General features: G+C 36.8%; 1 protein-coding gene across 1 annotated transcript in view; it reads left to right on the top strand.

The window, feature by feature from the left end:
- Positions 1 to 20,632, top strand: part of Mctp1 (multiple C2 and transmembrane domain containing 1) — a gene marked incomplete at its 5' end in the record, with an annotated part of 237,531 nt that overhangs the window by 71,381 nt on the left and 145,518 nt on the right. The window contains 5 exons of the mRNA XM_028891575.1: positions 7,792 to 7,894; positions 9,619 to 9,721; positions 10,079 to 10,180; positions 10,561 to 10,635; positions 12,499 to 12,618. Coding sequence (XP_028747408.1) covers positions 7,792 to 7,894; positions 9,619 to 9,721; positions 10,079 to 10,180; positions 10,561 to 10,635; positions 12,499 to 12,618 — 503 coding nt within the window. The remainder of the gene's footprint in view (positions 1 to 7,791; positions 7,895 to 9,618; positions 9,722 to 10,078; positions 10,181 to 10,560; positions 10,636 to 12,498; positions 12,619 to 20,632) is intronic.

Raw genomic sequence — 20,632 nt, 5'->3', positions numbered from 1 at the left:
TTAGCATTAATGTCCATGGAAGAGTGAAAAGTGTTTTCTCCTACCACACCAGCAACTTAAGAAGAAACCAATAAAAACAGTTTGTATGGCTCATTCATAACTGTCATCTTCAACAACAAAATGACGTGCTCACAGTTAACCTAATTCTGGTAGCAAATCGTAGGCATGTACACCTGATTCACACAACATAAATCTCACACACACACACACACCCCTCCCTAGCTGCAAGAGAGCCTGGAAATATCATTCTGGGCTTCGTGGCCTCAGTGCAGTACAGGGAGAGAATCTGCAGGATGGGTAGAATGGACGCCCAACCATGGTACCCCATGCAGGAGGCCGGACTGTGCACCTTTAGCACATACTGGCTGACAGAGGCTGTGTCTTTATTTTCTGCCTATCACTTTAAATGGATTTTAAAATTGCTACAGAAGGAAAATTAAAAATGAGTCAAAGATATATAATTTTATATATACTAAAACATTTTCAATATAAATAAACATTTTCCAAAAATTACAATTCTAAAAATGAATCAGAAATTCCAGTGAGAAAAAAAATTTCCCTACCATTGGAACTATTGAGGCAGAGTCTGAATGACCCCCTGGTTACCTGGATGAGATTTGTGACTGTTCCTTAAGGTGTCTTTCAAAACCATCAGATTCTGAGGTAGTAGTAACAAGGTGAATAACAATCCCAAATGAGATATTAAGCAGAAAAATAGAAAACATCGTTCTAACTCAGAGACTTGACAGTGGCAGTTTTCATGGTTCCCTTGATGGAGTTTCTTTAACCCCCTAATACTATATAAATTTGTTAAGTCTAAAAGGTTTTCCTTCATTATAAAGGTCTCTTTAGCTAAGTAATTTACTATAGGAAGCTAATTTGAAATGCTTTTCTGCAAGAGGGTCTAAATAAGTACGAGAGGTCCTGAAATATTTAAGAAGGTTGCCACAAACAAAGAGTTTAATGTATTTTATGCTTATTATAGATGAAGTAACTTATTTGAATCTATGCTTGTAAAATAAACATCATGCATATAATGTTATCAAAATGAATTTAAAATGAAGATTTCCATGTAATGTAAGCTTGTAAGTATTCATGAATGATTTTCTGTGGGCTTTCCTCTTTTTATAAATCCATAGTCTTCCTTTTCTTTGTGTTCCCATCTCTCAATTGTCATGTTCCACTTGCTATTCTTTGATTATAAATTCCAACTTCTAGAGTCTATCAAAATGCTTCAGTTTCAGATTCAATAATACATCAAGTTACATGAAGTCCTATGATATTCTTATGCATCTAGTTCTCAATTACAAGGGAGAATAAAAAAAAAGTTAAGAGCTGCACAGTATAGGTGTCCACTGCTCTGAGTTTTGTCTCAAGTGTAGCCCAGGAATCTCTTGAAATTCCCAACATGCTTTCAGAAAAGTATGAAGTCAAAACTATTTCTCTAATAAAGCTAATATGTCACTTAGCTTTATCCTATTTTCTCCCATAAGCACACAATACAAGTTTCTAAAGTCTATATTAATGTTCAATCACTCTCATCTTTATATCACATAGGTTTATCGTTGTCACTAACATTGAATTAATAATCCTTCATGGTCTCTTTCTATATTTCTAAAATGGTAATTTTAGTGGTTATGCCATACAGTAAAAACTTTTGAGATCTTCAATAATTTTGAAAAATTCTTATGACCAAAATATATAAGTAATGTTACTGAAGGACCATTATTCTCAAATGATACAAAAGGTATATTGTCCCTTGATTATTCAGGTTATATTTAAGGAAATTTTATTTTAAACAAATTTGGGGCAATACTTTTAATGTTTGGTAGCTTGGAGCTGAAAATGCTAAATACCCTACAAAGGATTAGACAAGCTTATATGATGGAGATTGTGTCATGTCTTAAATCATGTTTACTTAGGTTGCATCTTGAAACACACAATTTAATCAAGCTTTGCAATGGCCTCCATTTACATAAGTGCACTCTGAAGATCGGTGATGGGCAGGCTCTTCATGGCTGCTGTCCTTACTTCTTTGATATCTTGTATTAACCATGACAGAGACTCAGAGTTCACCATGCTTTTGTTCTAGCCACTTCAACTTTCAAGGCCACTTTTCTCACATACTCACTTGGCTAGGCTCCATTTCTTTCCATTCTTCAGCCAAACCTCATCTACAACACCAAATTGAGTCTGTGAACTGTGTCTTCTTCACTAACTTGTGTCACTCTTTAGCACATCATACATCCTACTTATGTTCAATATTTATCCTCCTTGCCACACCCCTTAGACAATTAAATTAAGAAGACAAAGAACATCTTCTTCCTTGTCATATGTGCTGGAACACAGTAGACATTCAATAAATATTTGTTTAGTAATTCCAGGTACAGTTTTATTGTGAACAAAATTGTATTTATTCCTCTTTTATAATAGTTAAGTTTCTATACTTTTATTTTATTTGAGGATAGGAAAAAGAGCATTATAAAATTATCAGTAGGAATGAAAAGTATATTAGGTCTAATAGGTTGATAGCATGACTCTAGAATGTCAATTTCTTTACCACAATGAAGCATAACTTAGAGAGAAAAGAGAAACTATTATTATTATTACTCAGTTCTGGACTAAAACCCAGTAGGGACCTACTAAAGAATGTCAGTTAATGTAATTCTACCAATCTGATGCTTAAAATATGTTTAGGCCAGTTGATGAGAAAGCCTACAGCCAAAGCTCCATTTCCATTGGTAAGAAAAAGATTGGAAGAAATCTCAACACACATTGCTTTTTGTTCTAATGACCCTATGGAATTCCCTCAGCTATGACATTGTTATATGTCATGATTGAAATTCAAGTTTGCGGAAAGGACAGATGGCAACCTTGATTATAATTTTTTAAAGATTAAAATATAGTCATTGCAAACTGTGGCAACTGAGGAAATTAAACCAAAGTGCTTAATAAATGCAAGGTAGGCTTGAAATAAAAGTTCCCTCCCCATGGGCATGAATTGCTTTCTATGCTACTAAAAGCCTTCTGCTTTTTCAAAGACATGACAACAAAGAGGTGGTCACTAGGTCCTCCCCACCCTCACATTTTTCGTGACACACAACATCTAGCAAACTATGCCTCTTGTCAGCAGTAAAATGACCCTGGACAAAGCCCACCACTGATGGATCAGGATTAATGCTGTGCTCTGGGAGCAAGAATATCTTTCAGTATCATTCAGTGACTTTAATACTCAAACTACTAGTTTCAACAAACTGAAGTCACAATTTGCCACAAAACAGAGAGCAGTTGAAGAGTGCATGGTGCAAACTTTCCCACAGTTCTTCAGCAGTATGTCAAGTCGTGACCCTGGAGGGTAAGGGCAAGGGTGAAAATTAGCCATTGAACTCACTCTGTCAATTCATGGTGTAGTGTTGAAGATTCCCAGAAAAGATGCCTAGTGGAGTCAATCCTGATATCTCTTTTTTATTGTAAAATGGATTTATGAAAAGAAAAATGAAGTGATGGAATATATGCTTTGAAGTCTGTTGCCAATTTAGCTTTATGATAAGGGTTAAAAGAGTCTCTAGTTTTAATCCACTTGGGAGATTCTTTTTCTTATTAAAACTCTGTAGGAAAAGAAATGGCTTTTGGTATTTAACTAGATTATAGACAACTAGCCAAGCATACTGGTTTAAAGTGTCTGCTTTATGAGTTACATTATTCATTTGTAGGTTTTTATTTCAGAGACTTATCAAAGATATATGTGAATCGATTTAAATGAGATATTCCTGATTACAAATTGTTATAAAGTTCACTTTTTGTGATGGTTCTTCATTTTTAAGAAAGCTGGTGACAAGGATGTCCAATCATCACAGATCACAAGGGTCCACTCCACTGGGAAAAACTCGGCTTCCTCTTCCTGTTCCTGTCTCAGGATTATGAAATCATGTGCTTTCTTCTCCCTGCTCCCTTCGCACTCTTCGCTTCCCTTTATTACAGTACTGCAGTCCTGCATAATAATTATGTATTTACATGTCTATCATGTCTACTAAATTGTGCATGCCTTGAGAGCTTGACTACGTCTTAATCATACTTATAATTCTGGGGTGAGCAGAGGAGGCACTCAATAAGTAATGAATGCTTCAGAAGGCATTCCCATTTCTCTTTAGAAAATTGTCAACATTGGAAATTGCCATGTTCTCAAGGAAAGCAGGATTCTCTTCTAGCTGTCACTGCAGTTAAAGCAATCAACACCACATCTACCCCACAGCACGACTACAATTTCTGTCTTCCATCAATTCCAAATTCTTCAGTTTGTTACATTTCTAAGGAGAGAGATAGGTATTTTGTTACCAAAATAGTAGAAGTTAAAGAAGAGACTATTGGTATCCCACAGGTCTGCCTTGGGCTCAGAACAAAAGTAAAAAGTATATAATCTGTACATTAAGATCTTTGGTTAGTAAAAAATTACAAGAAGTAAAAATGCACTTCAACATTGGCTACTACCTTCATTTCTCACACTTCTAGCCATGTGGTATTGAGGAAAAACATGCACTTTGCAGAATATTGTCTGCCTACTGAGCATCAGTACTCCATCCCAGAGGCCACCCACTCTGGTGCTCTCTGAAAGCAGAAAAACATATTACAGAGTCAAAATGGAATGATAAAAAGAGGAAAGCAGTGAATAATTAATAGATGACTAATGATTTGGTTTACCTCTAAGTGTTTCTACTTGCCCATGTGGCAAATAATCAAGCCTGAAAAAGGAAGGAATGGAAAAGCCAGTGTTTTCAAGCAATGAGGCATCAAGCCAGCACTCAGCTTACAGCTACTTCTTTAACAGTAAAACTCTAATATATGCTCTATTCTGAACTGATAGAATTTGATATGGAATGTTGCTGTTGCTGCTGATGGTAGTTTGTGATTGCCCTTGATCACCGCATCAGAGGGGTGCTTTTTAAGTTAGTGAAAACTAATAGTGTTCAAAGACTTGGAATTGCATCAATTTCTTATACTACAAAAAGATACCATTTTAGGAAAAAATGAATAATAATTCAATAAGCTTTGTTTTTATCTATTTTTATTACTTCATTCTTTGAGGTTATAATATAATTACATCATTTTTCCCTTTCCTTTCTCCCAACCCTCTGGTATACCCATCAGCTCTCTTTCAAATTCACGGCCTCTTTTTTCATTAATTATTATTACATGTGTATATTCCTACATACAACCTACTCAGTCTGTATAATATCCCTCAGCTGTATGTCTTTAGGGCTGATCATTTGGTTTTGGACATGCAGTTGGTGTGCTCTTCCTTGGGGAAGACTATTCCTCCCACACAGTGCTCCTCAGTGCCTGGAGTTACTTAAACAAACTTGGTTCTCTCATCTTTGCCAGATTCTAAAGATAAAGAGACTAGAAATAAGGCTCGCTGCTGACTGCTTTTTCTACCCATAATCCCACCTAAAATGTGGCTGAGCTAAGTTCAGTTAACTGCTTTCCAGCTGCTGGTAATGGGAGACATATTCGAGTGTTCAGTATTGGCACTGGTGAAATTATGGTGCTTCTGCTGTCAAAAGCGTCACAGAGTCCAGTCACCTACTCCTCTCTGGATTACTCGGCTGGCTATCGCTGGTCTCCCCAGTATTCCCAGTGCCCTCTCCACCTTGTTCTTCAGATAGCCATCAGGTCAAAGCGTGCTGTCCTGCAAGGTGGGAGCCCCGTTTTTTCAGAGGCCCGCTGCTTTCCTTATCCCCCTACAACCGAGTACACATGTTCCCAGTCCATTTCCTCAGTCATCCAGGATTCCTGGATATTGCTAGCAAACAAGACACAGCCACATCTCTGGCCTTTTCAGGGTCTGTTCCAGGAAAACTACAGCTCACTCTGTTATCTCTTTTATTACTTTGTCTCTATGTCATTTTCCCCCCAGCAAGACATGTTCTTCAGTCTCTTGAAGATTCTGTGCACACAAGCACTGCACATCGCATTTCTCATCATTAAATTACATCATCACATTTATAACTTGAAAGACACTGGAATGTAGTCATCTTCTTCATCTAAAGTCTATGAGCACAGGGATCATTTTAATTGTTTTGTACATTGCTATTTTTCTAGCATATACAATATTTGTTGTGATAAAGCAATGAGGATTTTTCAAAATTATGAAACTTTTCCTTGTCTGTAACATGCTTATGACTGAGATGTGGCATTATTATTGGAGAAAATCTTGCCTAGAGGTTTGCATATAAATATTTTCCAAAAGCTATTTGTGCCTGCCTTTGTATGCTGGTATCAAAATTCTATGAAAGAAAATTAAGTTATTAAAGTCCCAAGTGAAACCAATTACACTGTGTTTTAATGAGCAAGATATTGTCAACACTTTCTTTTGTAGTGTGCAGGAGTTGGAAATGAGAGTGAAGGTAGGAATCAGAATCTTTAAAAGTGGACAGGGAGGGCAAAGCATGTGGTCAACTTATAACCAGACATTAGAAATGGTCAGCTCTCTAGTCTTTGCTGAGAAGATTCCTCAAGACACAAAATTGAGGAAGCTACCATAATGTTTTAAATTGTGCAATTATGTTGGGTTATGTGAGACTACTGAATTAACACATGCACACTAAATCTTTTTCAATATAAAACTAATAAATTAAAGGTGGGTTAAAGCTTGTACTGCTCATTTAAGTATCATCCAATGACAAATAAATATACTCCTGTGTGGGAATACAGAGCTTCTCTGTTACTGATAGCTACTAAATTCCTTCCCATTAAAATGTAATTGAAAATCTCAGATGATATTTAAGTTTCACACAAGTGTAAACTACTGTAGCTACAATTCACAATGCATTTAAAACAACTGTTCTTTATCATTAAAGTTAATAATATGCACATTAACCTCTTATGTAGTCTAAATCAATATTGTAGTTTAAAAGATATGACCTCTGGCCAGCTTTGTCTAAATATTGATCCCATTGTCATTTGTATAAGGTATCAAACAAATTACACACTGCACCAATACCATTCATGCTGTTCTCACAGAGCCCCTGACTTTGTGAGTTCTTATAAAATGAGACATGACATGACAAAGAAACCGAGACATCCCAAAATGTAACTATGGAATGGATGGTTTGCATATGACAGAGTGGAGTCCCTATGGACAGACAACTTCCAGGTCCTTTCTTTCCAGTGAACATTAAGAAGCAGAGGTGCCACTCTTTAGCGGGCAGACTTTGCCTGTTGATCTTAAGTTCCCAACAGCAGACTTGTTCAAACTCATAGGCTCTAACTTACTTTATCTGTTTGTGAATCCCATAGATATCTCAGGGGAAAGTAACTCAACTTTAGTCAGATTGTAGTGGTGTTATTCCTCAGTATAGCCATTTTCTCACAATAAACTTATTTGGAAGTCCCTGTGATGAGTTACTAGTGGATTAGGTAAATTGAAAAGTCTATCTATAAGATTAAAGTGATTGAATAGTTCAAACAGTCATAAGAGAACCAATGAACACACAGAGGGTGGGCACACTGCACTTTCTCCTCACAGCTGTAGTATTATTTTTGTTAAAAATTACAGCAGATCCTAAGTCAAGCTATATACTTTGGTCTCAAGTTCTAAATTGTCACAAATTGTAGCAATTGCTAATATCCAGTTACATCTGTTTTGATGAGTTTGTTTTTAATTTGTAAGCTTTTTCACTTGTTTATTATAAAATTGTTTAGGGGAAGATTGTGATCACAAAGGATATGATCATGATACCATCACTACAGGTGCTATATATGTTAAAAACATTCTCCTCAAATCTCCCATAGGTAAAAGTGATCCATTTTGTGTAGTGGAACTGAACAACGATAGGCTGCTAACACACACTGTCTACAAAAACCTCAATCCTGAGTGGAACAAAGTATTCACATTGTAAGTAGAAAAATCACTTTGTGCTTATTGTGGATCTGGTGTGAAAATATAGTTCACCCTGGGAGTGTGTGTGTGTGTGTGTGCGCGCGCACACGCGCTTGTGTACTCCGGTTCACAGTGCAATGCATCTGCTCTGCCTTAGCTAACTTTGGATTTCCAAACCCCCCTACCTTCTCAGGACTGAAACTTGGGAAAGGGGTATGTTCTTTTTCTGTGTATTCACTGGACTTTTTTTCACTGTGCTTTTTTATCTGGCCTGATGAAGGGTTTGCTCCCTGTCACTGAATCTGCATCCTGCTTCTTCCTTTTGTACTTTCTATTGAAATTCTTCCCAATCACACAGACACCCAGAAGGACAAAGCGCTGTTTGTTCCGTCACTGAAATCAGCAAACAGTCCAGTCGAGTTTGGCAGATGCTGATTTTGGCTTGTTTCATTTTACCACAATAAGGACATTAAGCATTGTCCTAGGTCTCAAAACAACCTTTGAGTTAATTTTCCTTTTGTTTTAAAAAGTTTGTAAATCTTTTCCACTGTGCACTGTAAAAGCTGTGCATGCCACACTCTAGTAGCCTACAAGTCCCCTTTTAAAAACTGGGCTGTAGAGAATGGACTCCACAAAGGAAAACTCTCAAAACAGAAGTACTTAACAGTTTTCTAACATGGTTTTATTTCTTGTACATAAAAAACTGCTAAATTCCTCATTAATTCCTTATAATGCCTCTGCTTAAGAGCCAGTAACTAATCAGCTTTAATTATCTGACCAATTTATTTTTAAGGAATTCCACATTTTTATAAGAGATGAAAGCCTAGTCAGGAGGCTTGCACTCCTAAGAGGGCCATGGAGAGTGTTTTCTCTAGAATGCATAATTGAATGAATAGGTTTGATTATTATCAAAGCGATTAATTGATTGTACCCTGGTAAAGCCTCTGTTCACGTGCAGTTATGTTGTGTCAGTAGTGAATATATTCTTTTTTGTTTTCTCTTAATTCATATTTTCTTGGTAAACAATTTGATCAAAAAATAAATGCTGTCAACAATTGAGACTTATTTTTCTTGAAATAAAAATATGAAAAACTCACACAGTCTTTTATTATCATGTGTTGTTTTTGGAACTTACTGGAATATAACATTTTTTCTAAATCCAAGGATAGTACTATACTTATAAATGCTATATTTTTTCTATTCTGTTTTCTCTGTTTGCTACGAACCTAACAGAAACAGTAAGTGCATTAGTAAGACTTTAAGAAAGAGACATGTCATACTGAAGAGTATGAGTTCAAAAATCTGTTGTGACTCCTGTGCATAGCAAACCTGTGATGTTTTACGTAGGAGTTATGTGATTGTATAACTTATTGTTATAACGAGAAGAGGCAGAGAAACCTAAAGACTACCAACAGTACTTAGTGATTTTTCCAGTAATTTATTCTTTGCATATCCAAAGAATAAATTACTGGAAAAATGATATGTCATTAAAAAATGTAACTGAAAGTCATAGTAGTCTTCAAAGTTCCATATGATATGACCCTTGCTGTTGTCATTTTAGATATATTATGAGAAATTGTCAGCTTCCGCTCTACCCATCCGTGTATGTCTGCCTGAAAATAATACATGTAAAAATAAAGATACAGAAAACCAGCTAGTACTATGTAAGATTTCAGAACCAATCTAGCTTTGCTCCATACTGATGGAGTCTTTTTTCCTTGGGTATGTTTATTACACAGCAACATTAAAGACATCCATTCAGTCTTGGAAGTGACAGTTTATGATGAAGACCGTGACCGGAGCGCCGACTTTCTGGGCAGAGTCGCTATACCGTTGCTGTCTGTAAGTTTTATTCACCTGGCACACTGTTCTGTGTTGCTTTTGCTCAAGGTAAAAAAAAAAAGAAAGAGAAAGAAAAAAAAGAAAAAAAAACTCAGCTCTATGTCTGTCATTTCTCAACCCGGCTCTGTAATAAGAACACTAAAAATTTTAACATACTCAATGCACGGCCATGTTGAATCCCATGATAGTTAATTTTTCTTGACAGACTTGATCCTGGTAATGAACAGGTACTTGTCAGAATTGCCACAGTTGTTTTGGGTTCTCTGTCAGTTTCAGCAGCTGGGGGTCAAAGGTCACTGGGGGAGTGTATTCAGTGGAGACCGCAAGACAGACGGCTGTCATGTCCTTTTCCCGCAGATTCAAAATGGTGAACAGAAAGCCTACGTCTTGAAAAACAAGCAGCTGACAGGGCCCACAAAGGGGGTCATCTGTCTTGAAATAGATGTGATTTTTAATGCCGTAAGTCTTAACTTTGGCTTTTTTGTACTGCTAAAGAGTTCAGTTTCATGAAAGCTTTTGTTCCTGATTTGTAGAGAATTTCTGTCATTCCTCATTTTCTCTAAACCTTGATGTATCCTGGAGAATATGCTTCTGGCACACCCACACTTTCTCCTACAGTGGGGCTGCCGCCGCCGTGTGCTTGGCTGCCGCCCGCCTGCCTGCCTGCCTGCCTGCGAGAGGGACGCGCATGCATATGCAACTGTATACATTTATATTTTATGAGCACAGCAGCCAGGACTTTGAAACTTTAGAAATTATATTGCAAATTGAACTGCATGCAAAACTTGTAAACAGTTTTAATATATGAACCCATAACAGACACATATGTTGATGTATAGGTGAAAGCCAGCTTACGAACATTAATCCCCAAAGAACAGAAGTACATTGAAGAGGAGAACAAGCTCTCCAAACAGGTAAAAAACAAAGAAAGATTAATCCCTCTGGGAAGAACTGATTGGCTCTGTAAAACATCGGGGTAAATTCAAATAAACCTTGGAGGTCTGGAGGGGGGACGTCCTTGCAAATTTTGATCACCTACATATTGAAAATGGCTCTTTTTTCTCCTTCTTTTCCTCTCTCCCTTTCTTAAAAAGATCAAGCAAAGGCAAAACCAAAATAACAAATTAAATGGGGGTGGTAAGAAGGGAGAAGGGATGCTGTAAGCCCAGCATCCGATGGACATGTGGTTATGCACCAGCCAGGGAATGGTCATTTGGAATGTAAACTACAATTAGACTGTCATGGAGTGTGTGAGTGAGACCGCCAAGCCCATCAGATGTGTGCACAGACCACCCACAGGTATGATGCAGGTGTGCAGAGGGAATGACAAAGCACTCCCTCTAATCCAGTGAGGGGGGAATCTTTTAATTAGATTTTAACAACAATCAGTAAGAAGTGAAGTTTCCTGACATTTTCTACTAAAACAAACAAATAAACAAAAAACAGAAATTCTGATCTTCCTTTTCTGAGTCTGCATTAAAGCTTGGCATTTATCAATAATAAGTTAAAATTTACTTTAATATCAAGTTAAAAGGGCTACCTACCCTTTTCAAATGTTTAATACAGTTTACAAAGCTAAAATACAATGTGTTTATTATGGCTATAAAATCACTGAGCTTACTTTTACTATAAAATATTTGATAATTTTCTATGCCATGAGAAACCTTAAAATATTTTTATTTTAATATAATAAACTCACCACAAAATGAGACGTTTTGGCATTTAAACAATGTGCATTACAAATGAAATACTTATCTAAGTAGAAAACCATATTATATTTCTCTGTAATTATAGATAAGAATAATAAAATTTGTTCTTTAAAAAAAAAAGTGCTAGGAATCAAGAAGGGGATATGCAGGGAGACTCTGGCTGAACAAAATTCCAGCTTTAAAATGTGTTATAACTGCCTTGCACATGCATGCATATATTTTACACATGTACTTTGTCATCTGAACTCAGTCAGTTTTACATGTTTTTTTAAAATACCAGATTAATACTGAAATATACTTAGAATGGTAACATATTGACCTGTAGACATATGATTGCTTTAGTTATCCATTTCTGTGTGTGACTTTTTAAACCATTATCAGTTCGTTCGTGGACATCCTTTTTACTGTTGAAGTCCTGCTATAGTTTTTCAATTTCAATTGAAATTGCATCAGTTTAATAAATACTGTTTCTAATAAGAGATTTCACAACATACTTGGTTACTATCAAAGTTTCCTAACTCTTGAATCATAGGAAAATAATGAGAAAATAGAGAGTGGATTTAATGTGCATTAAGGAATGATTAAGAGAGAGGAGCAGTCCTACTAGGTGGAAAAAGTACTTGAAATCATACTGCTTCTGTAATAAGCTACTTTAGACAGGCTCTTTGCAGGACTATAAATCAAAACATTCCAAGGTACGCAATTCACTTTGAAGCATCTTGAAATTAAAACATTTAACTCATCTTAAAAAGAAGGGAGTTCAAAATTAATAGGGATCCATGTTTTGTAAGCAGATGTTTTTCTTATGAACAAACATACAAGCTTACATGAAAACATTATTTTAAAATATACATTGAGCTAAAAAAAAATTGTTCATCCCACCTAGTTCTTTCCAGTCTTTTCCCGAATGCTTCCTTTCCTTTTCCTAGGAAGCCAAATCACTTGGTGAGTTTTTGTGACCATATTGCCTTTCTGGGCCCTTTCTAAGTCACCACCACCTTGAAGAATCATACAGTAAATTTGTTTTCAGGCTTATAAATTCTAACACTGTTTTCATTTTCCTTACAGCTGCTTCTGAGAAACTTCGTCAGAACGAAGCGTTGCGTCATGGTGCTGGTAAACGCTGCATACTACGTTAATAGCTGCTTTGATTGGGATTCACCCCCAAGGAGTCTTGCAGCTTTTGTGGTATGATCACACTGTATTACTCGTCCATTGTTATTCATCAGATTCAGCAATCTTAACTCCAAGTCTCTGTGGCTATAGTAACAGCTATGTTGATAGAGCCATTTTAAAACTCCTATTTTGAGACTTGACTGGACAGATTTGCTGTGGGCAGGAACCTGATGGATTGTTCAGGGTCTGAATCCAAGAATATATTCCTCAGATTTCCGGAACGCAAGACATCTTAGCCAAAGTATAATTTTCTCTGACACTTAAAAAGTAAAATTTTTGCATATTGTACAATTCCAGATCCCAATAGGAGATCCAAAAAAAAAAAAAAAAATCTCTGTGGGAAAAAGAAATGACAATGGTAACAGCCTTGGCCATTGCACTTTGCTTTTACTTAGTTTGTAAGTATTTTGTCAGAATAGGACCATCACTGACCGCAGACGCTGGTTGGTAAGGCTTTACTACGTGAAGCAAGCAGAAAGGGATGTGACCTATTTAAGAGATGTTTCTGTGGTTTCCAGTTTTTAAAAAGTCACAAGTAAGAATGTGATCGACCCAAATATTCTCCTCACCAGGCTCATCCTGTACCCTTTACACTGATTATTTAAGAACTGATATGGAGACCAGCTGGCAGTGGCAGAAAAAGGACTTCCTCTGGACCGAGCCAGGATGCTCTACGCTCATGCTATTTCTGCTGGTTCGATGTTTTACTTGAAGTGTCTGTGGAGTCCGTCTTTTGAAAGTCTTTATTTTATTTTGTGATTTTTAGGAAATAAGCACCTTATGCTTCCTTGAAGTTGCCAGTTTTGCAAAATATGACATTATTGTGAGGGCTTATAGAAAGGCCTTAATTAGAGTGACAATCACTTTTAGTGTTACTGTTCAAATGAATGTCTGCTTTTAGTTCTTGGAGCTCTGTCCTCCCCACAGACCCATGTGGGACTTTCACTAATGTCCAAGCACATGAACAAAGACTGTGTCTGCCCCTTTGTGTTGTAACTTAGAGAAAGTTAGCAGCCTGCTTCCCATAGACATGTTGTTGTCTCCTTAAAGATGATGACTGCTACCATGATTGTTTAAAAAAAAAATTCTCTCTATACTCTTCTAATACCTCTCACATAATAGATACATTGGGGTATTCTGATTTTTCATTAGCATAGAGATATTATGATAGTAAGCAAAATGATTCATAATTTCTACATATACTTTATATCATTACTTTCAGGTTCATTATTTGCCATTTCTGACTGACTTTTTTTAAAGCCAACTCCACAGCTGCTTGTGAAATTTGAAAACATAAAAATGTATATAGTTCTATCATTTATTCAGGGACATTCATTGTGGGTTGTGTGGCGTTACAGCATGTTGTGTGAGTCTTCATAAACCACTTCCAGCTCCCTAAGGTTATTTGTAAAATTAATTCAAGATGGCAGCCCCTCTTCACAATCTCCTTTTGCTTCTTAAAAAAGGAAAAAAGTCACTGAAATGCTGAGAAACAGAGACACCTGCATGTGACCTCCTTACAGTGCTATCACTTGAAGGGGGCCATGCACTGCAGGAAATGCAGCATCCACTGTAGCCAATGGCCAGTTTATAACAGACTCAGTCCTAGGAATCACAAGCAGAACGCAAGGGGTTTGCCCAGAGAGGAACGTGGGATAATAAAGGTAGGAAACAGGCCATAAAAATGATAGAACAGGAAAGCGCATGACAAAATGTGCAGAAACTGTTAACTATTTTGTTGGAAAAAGAAAAATAATTGCACTTTATTGAATGTGATTGAAGTAATGAATCACAAGCGTCCTCTGCTTAGACTCCACGTGGGAGTCCGTGGGGATGTGAACTGCTTTCCTCATGCCCTTCTCCCATCACTTGAAGAGTACCTCGCAGTTAGTTAGCTTCCAGCATAAATTCCAACGAAGTCTTTGGAGGCTGCCAATCTGAAAATTTTTCTTATATGGAGAAACTCCAAGTAAATAAGAGTCTGCTATAATAAACCTGGTTATTACATCATGATAAGAATATGTTAATAGCATCAAAGCCATTTTCCCTATAATTTCTATATGAACCTAAAATTATGTTATAATCTCGTATCAATAATCTACTTAGTCATGGATTAAATTCTGATATAAAAAGATTCATACAAACAAGAATTAATTTTGTCAGTTGCTCCCTATGTGCCAAGGAGCTATTGTTCATATATAAATACATGAAAATGCCACTTGCACTAAGAATTTAATATTTTCAACAACCTCATGATGTAGACTTTATTATTTTCCTAGTATATAGATGAAGAAACTGAGGCTACACAGTAGATATTCTTTTCTATAGAAGCCTTATAATTGTAATATAATTCAGAAAAAAACTTTGTGAAAGATTTTAGTCATCTTATAGAGAGTAAATGAGGTATTTAAAAATGAAATGGTCCAGAGTTGCCATTGTAGACTCAGAGCCATAGTAGGGAAATTTGGTGAAAAGAACTGATTTCCATTAGACGAACATAAGCAGTGCCCATTGATGTGGACATATTGTTCCCATCATGCCCTCTTGACAGATCATGGGTCTATTATTATAATATTGGTTCCATTTGGCCCATGTTTTCCTAACTGCAGCTGCTGCATGGAGGACATGCATCTGTACCATTATGTGGCTTAGTTTTAGGCCTAGATCAGTATGCTTTTTAATGTTTAAATGAATGTGAATTTTTTTCTATTACATTTTGGTTTTCTCTACTAATTCAATTCTCTGAAAACCGAATGCAAACCCGTGAGGTCGAAATGGGAGAGAACAGACCTATTTTGTATCTCAGGGTCAATGAACGAGCAAATGCAGACAGCAGCCACCGCCTCCCAGCGCTACCTGTGCTGCAGGCAGCAGAGGCGAAATCGGTGGGGAAGTCAAAGCAGAGCAAGCAGGCTTCTGGAAGATCCTTGTTGCCAACTGCTAGGAGTTAGGATTTTAAGTTTTCTGATGAATGTTGTTTTTCCAGGAAGCTCTGTTGTGTGTGGTGTAGAAGGTACTGCTTGTCCCCAGGAATCAGCTACTGCAGACCTGGAAATACCTTACAAATTGGACCAATTTTCATCAGGCTCTTGACCAGACATTTGTGTTCTTGTGGAAGTCAGTGGGTGCAAAATGGAAAAGGAAAGGGGAATGAGCAAGCACACGTTCTTTCTTTCCAACACTGTCATTTCTCACTGTAATGAGCACAAAAATAATTGGAAAACTGAGCTATCAGCAAAAGGACACACTTCAGTGTGCGTCAGAGAATTATTTTACAGGACAAACTTTAATCTTTGAATGTGATTGTAGATAATTTGTGGTACCATCTGTCCATTTGGAATTGTTTTAGCCTTTTCTGTCGTTATACAGTAAGTGCTGCTGTGTTTAACATTAACATTTGATATTTTACACATTTAATTTCTGTTCTGCTGTGTGGTCCTTGGGGAATGAAACCCTAGTGCTACATGAGAGAGACAAAGTATTGATCAGTTAACATTTCAGCTACATTTATGTATGTCGCAAAATTAATGAAAATGCCAGACAAAAAATGTCAGAGTGCACAAAGAGGTAGAATTTAAATTTGATACTTTAATGAAAAGTCTTAAGATGTGCATTATCAAAAATGTCCTCTTGCCTTTAAAGTACAATTCTGCACCGAATAACTAGCAGGAAACACATATTTTACTTAGAGGAACAATGAACATGAATTATGACAAGATAGCGGCCCCTCGTAGCACCCTGTATAGCAGAAATGGCATGTGTGAATGCATAACTGGTAGCCATAAAATACACTTGTTTCCCTCCGTGTCTGAGGAGGCATTGGCTTCAACTCTCTGTGCTGAACAACCCAGGCAGGCTTTGTAGTAAGATTCTGGCCTAGTTTTGCTTCTCTGTCTCTGTCTCTCTGTGTCTCTCTATCTGTGTCTGTCTCCCTATGTTTCTGTCTGTCTGTCCACATCTGTCTGTCTGTATCTCTCCGTGTGTGTGTGTGTGTGTGTGTGTGTGTGTGTGTGTGTGTGTGTACAGAATTCTATCTATAGAAATTCATTGAAGACACTGTTCTTCCCTTATTCATCCCTTTCTGGGCATTTTCAATTGCCTGGTTTCCTTTGCTTCTGGACAATTTGTGTTCCCTCTTCTTAACAAAATGTCCCCATTTTTGAAAAGGATCACACTGGGACCACAGGGGGTTTTGTTGTTGTTGTTTTGTTTTCAGAAAATCTGGACCATTGTGGAGGTAGAGAGAATGAACAGGGATGATACATGCATAGAGTGGCATGTGGGAGGTGTGTGTAGGCAAATGTTCAAAATTAAAAGTAAAAAATGAAGAAACCAGGGGCAAAAAGGAGGACCCGACCTTGGGAGGCGATGGGAATAAAGAGCAGTGAACTGAAGACCAGAGGCAGTCGACATGCTTTACTATGTGCTTCCTGTATAGAAAGTCTGCTGCTATTAAACAACTTCAAGATTTCTCTAACAAGTATTACAAGCTATAAAGGCATTGTAAGTGGCTTTCATGATTAAGGACTGAAAGGCCATGTTACTCAAGGAGAAATACCAATGTGAAAACAAAGGCATCTCTGCATTGCTTGTGGTCTAATCTTAGCATACATAGTGGATGTAGGATACAAAGGCTTCTCTGCATCGCTGTGGTCCAGTCTTAGAATACATAGTGGATGTAGGATGGAGGGTTATTGTACTGGATCTAGCGAAAAGCACTTCACATTTACAGCAGAAATTTCCATTTGGGGAATTTAACAGATACCAGTAATACCACACCAATGAAATTATGGCAATTTTCAAATTATTTTTATAGGAGCATTTTTGTTGCTACAATTATTTTCTTAGAGCTAGCAAAAAAACAAAAATGGAAATGTTCCAGGCATACATTCTGATGCTTTCCCCACAGCGACAAAAATGCAAGAGGCTTGAAAATCAAAGAAATGAGCACCAATGAAACATGATCTACTACTAGCCATGTTTGTGTGCTCATGAATTTTTCTTAAATTGTACATCTAAATTTCCAAGCCCTTTCACCCACCATTCTTAGCACATGCTTTCCCCATCAGTAAACATATAATTTAGGAAACAATACTACAATTTGTATAAATTCTAAGCTACATTAAACTTCCCTCCACTAATGTAAGGAAGAAAAACACTTGCCTAGAATTTCATGGATTTAGGAAATTATATACCTCTAATGTTGCTTAAAATTCTTTGTGCAGAGTCAAAAATGTTGACATTAAGGAATTTCTAACAATAGGCTGAAAGCACACTTCATATGGAAAATTGATAATCAAAATACATATTCCCATCACTCCTAAATTTATCTCAATTCCTAGCAAGAATTCTTCAAATATTGTCCTTGGTCATACAAAAAGTTATAGTTGGGTTTTCTTTCACCAATATTGCATATAAATTCTTACAATTGCAGGAACATTCTGACAAAAGGATTATTTAGAATATGTAGAGTTTCAGGATTGATCACCATTAGCTAAAGTCAACTCGACGTCCTAAGAAGCACAGGAAGTAAGGGAGCAGGCATGTCCTCTGGTCCTGTTCGAGGGAGGCTGTGTAGGTCTATGTGCAGACCCACCCACATGTACAATCATCATCCCTTTGTTCTGGTATGTTCTGTGCCACACAGTAGTAACCCAGCACTTGGTCAAATCCACGCTCTCTTTCTTGTTGAATAATGCTGATGCTCTTTTTTGTTTACTTTAATGGATGTCTGCAAAGGGACTTTCTGGACTTTGAGGGAGTTGATCACATGAGCCTCAGATCTGTTATGCTTTGAAAAGTATGGTGCTCCTATGTTTTGTTTTATATTTACAGTAGCAGGAATTGAATCCTGAAGGCAGGTCACACTCGGGCTTTCTATGATTTCGGCTCTTTATCCTCTAATGTGAATGGTGCTATACTATCATCTAGGAAAGTTTTATTTTGTGGGTAGAAATAATAAAACCATTTCATTTTTGCCAAGGTATGTGTTGCTATTCTGTATGTAAGGAAGCATTAACTATGAACATTAGTAGCAGAAGTCCAAGAGTTCACCTTCCCATGAGCTTTAGAGTTCATACCCTAAAGTTCACTCTCTCTGTATGCTTATTTTTTTCCTGCTTGGGTGATGTCCCATTTCACCTTGTATTAATTATGAAGATCCTTCAAAATCACTACGTTTACAACTGAACTATCAATCAAAAATATTTTAAATAATGAGTAAGAAATGTCTGTCTCCAGATTCTTAAATCAATGTTCTTTCCCTCTATGAATTTCTACCTGCCTTGAAACTTAAAATTAAATTGAGGGACATACTTGTTGAGAAAAGCAGCAATCCATTTGCATTGCCATCCATTATTATTCAAAGTATTTTCCAAAGAAAAATATTTAAAAGAATGAGCTAATTATATGATTGATTCTAGTTGATAAAACAACTTCTTCTGATGGTGGTGACTTATAAGTGGCAGTCATTAATTCACTTTAGTCAGTAAGCTAACTCTCCCTGTGAGGTCACCCTACATCAGGCAAATCACCTTCTTTACTCTGACCAGCTGTGAGGATACACCTAAGAACCATGAACAAGTGGCTTGCTAAGTGAGAAACCCTAACTTAAGATATCGCTAATGAATTTGTTCCTGTTTTTCTTGTCCCATCTCTATCATTTAACCACAATTGAATATACTAATAAGAGCTGGGCAGCCTTTACCACAGAGGGAGCTGTGAGTTAACACTGCCTGGCATCAACAGCTTCTGTTTTGATGACAGAGGTCCGACACTCAGCAAGTGGTAACATTTACAGATCAATAAGAGAGTAAAGGTTCACACCAGCCATCAGCAAGCATCTCTAAGAGAAATGCAGAGAAAATCAGGCAAGAGTGAAGAGGAAGCAGATCAAATTGTAAATAGGTGTGTGGCTAAAAATCAAAGTCAATCCTTATTTTAAGGGAGAAAATTAAAAAAAATGGTGACACGTGACTCTTATTTATTTGGTCTTAGGGTTTTTACTCTTTTCTTATTATTTTAAAGATATTTAATAAGAAAAATTAAATTTAAAGAACAATTGTCAGAGAGTACTGACCTTCAGAAACAATTGTAAACATCTCCGATTGTTTTCTGGCCCCAGCAAAAACAAATTTGTGCTCTCACAAGAGACGGTATCCCCTTGCGTAGGTAGGCTTTAAATGTGGCTTAGCATACGTTTAGCTGTGGTTACATTTTGGTGTTGGTGATGAAGCCTAGCTTGGCATTTCTATAGTTTTCATATGGTGCAAACTAGCCTCGAGAAGCCATTCATAACATTTATTCAAAATTATTGACTAAATTAGAGTTTGCTTCACAGAAAGATTTGTTTTGAAAAATGTGTTCTTACTCCTATACAAACTCACATAGATCTTCATGTGTGTTCCATCTCACTGTGTTTTCCTGAGCTCCATCAACATGGAGAAGTATGTGAACATTTTCTGTACTAAGTAGCATGGACTCTTTCATGATGAGGAATGCAGTGGGTTTTATCCATATGTTGCATTGTATTAATTAGTAATAGCCAATCTTTGTATTTCATTATGTGTGTTATATGTGTTTGCACTGTGCATGAAAGTGCATGCACATGTGTGTGGAACATGGGGTTAATACTGATGGTCTTCATTAGTTACTCTCTACCTTATTTTTGGAGACAAGATCTCTCATTGAACCGGAAGTGTCCCTATTGGCTAGACAGATAGGTCAGAGAGCTCCAGAGATTGCCTATCTCCAGCCAGCTCAGCACTGGAATTATAGACGTACTCTACATCCAGATCTCTATATGAACTCAGGTCCTCAAGCTTGTGCAGCAAGTTTACTGACTGAGCCCTTTATGTCCTTCATTAAGTTCTTCTTTGGAGAGGTGAGGAGGAAAGATGAAGGAAAAAGACAGTCATATAAAAATAGATTAATGTGTTCACCATTAAAACAGAAGCTCATTATATATATATATACACACAATGATATTATGTATCATTATACTATATAAACAAAATATGCATATTTG

The sequence above is a fragment of the Peromyscus leucopus genome, chromosome 15 (assembly GCF_004664715.2).
Source record: "Peromyscus leucopus breed LL Stock chromosome 15, UCI_PerLeu_2.1, whole genome shotgun sequence".
Lineage (NCBI taxonomy): Eukaryota > Metazoa > Chordata > Mammalia > Rodentia > Cricetidae > Peromyscus > Peromyscus leucopus.
Note: the sequence above shows the minus strand (reverse complement) of the source record. Positions and strands in the feature narration are given on the sequence as shown.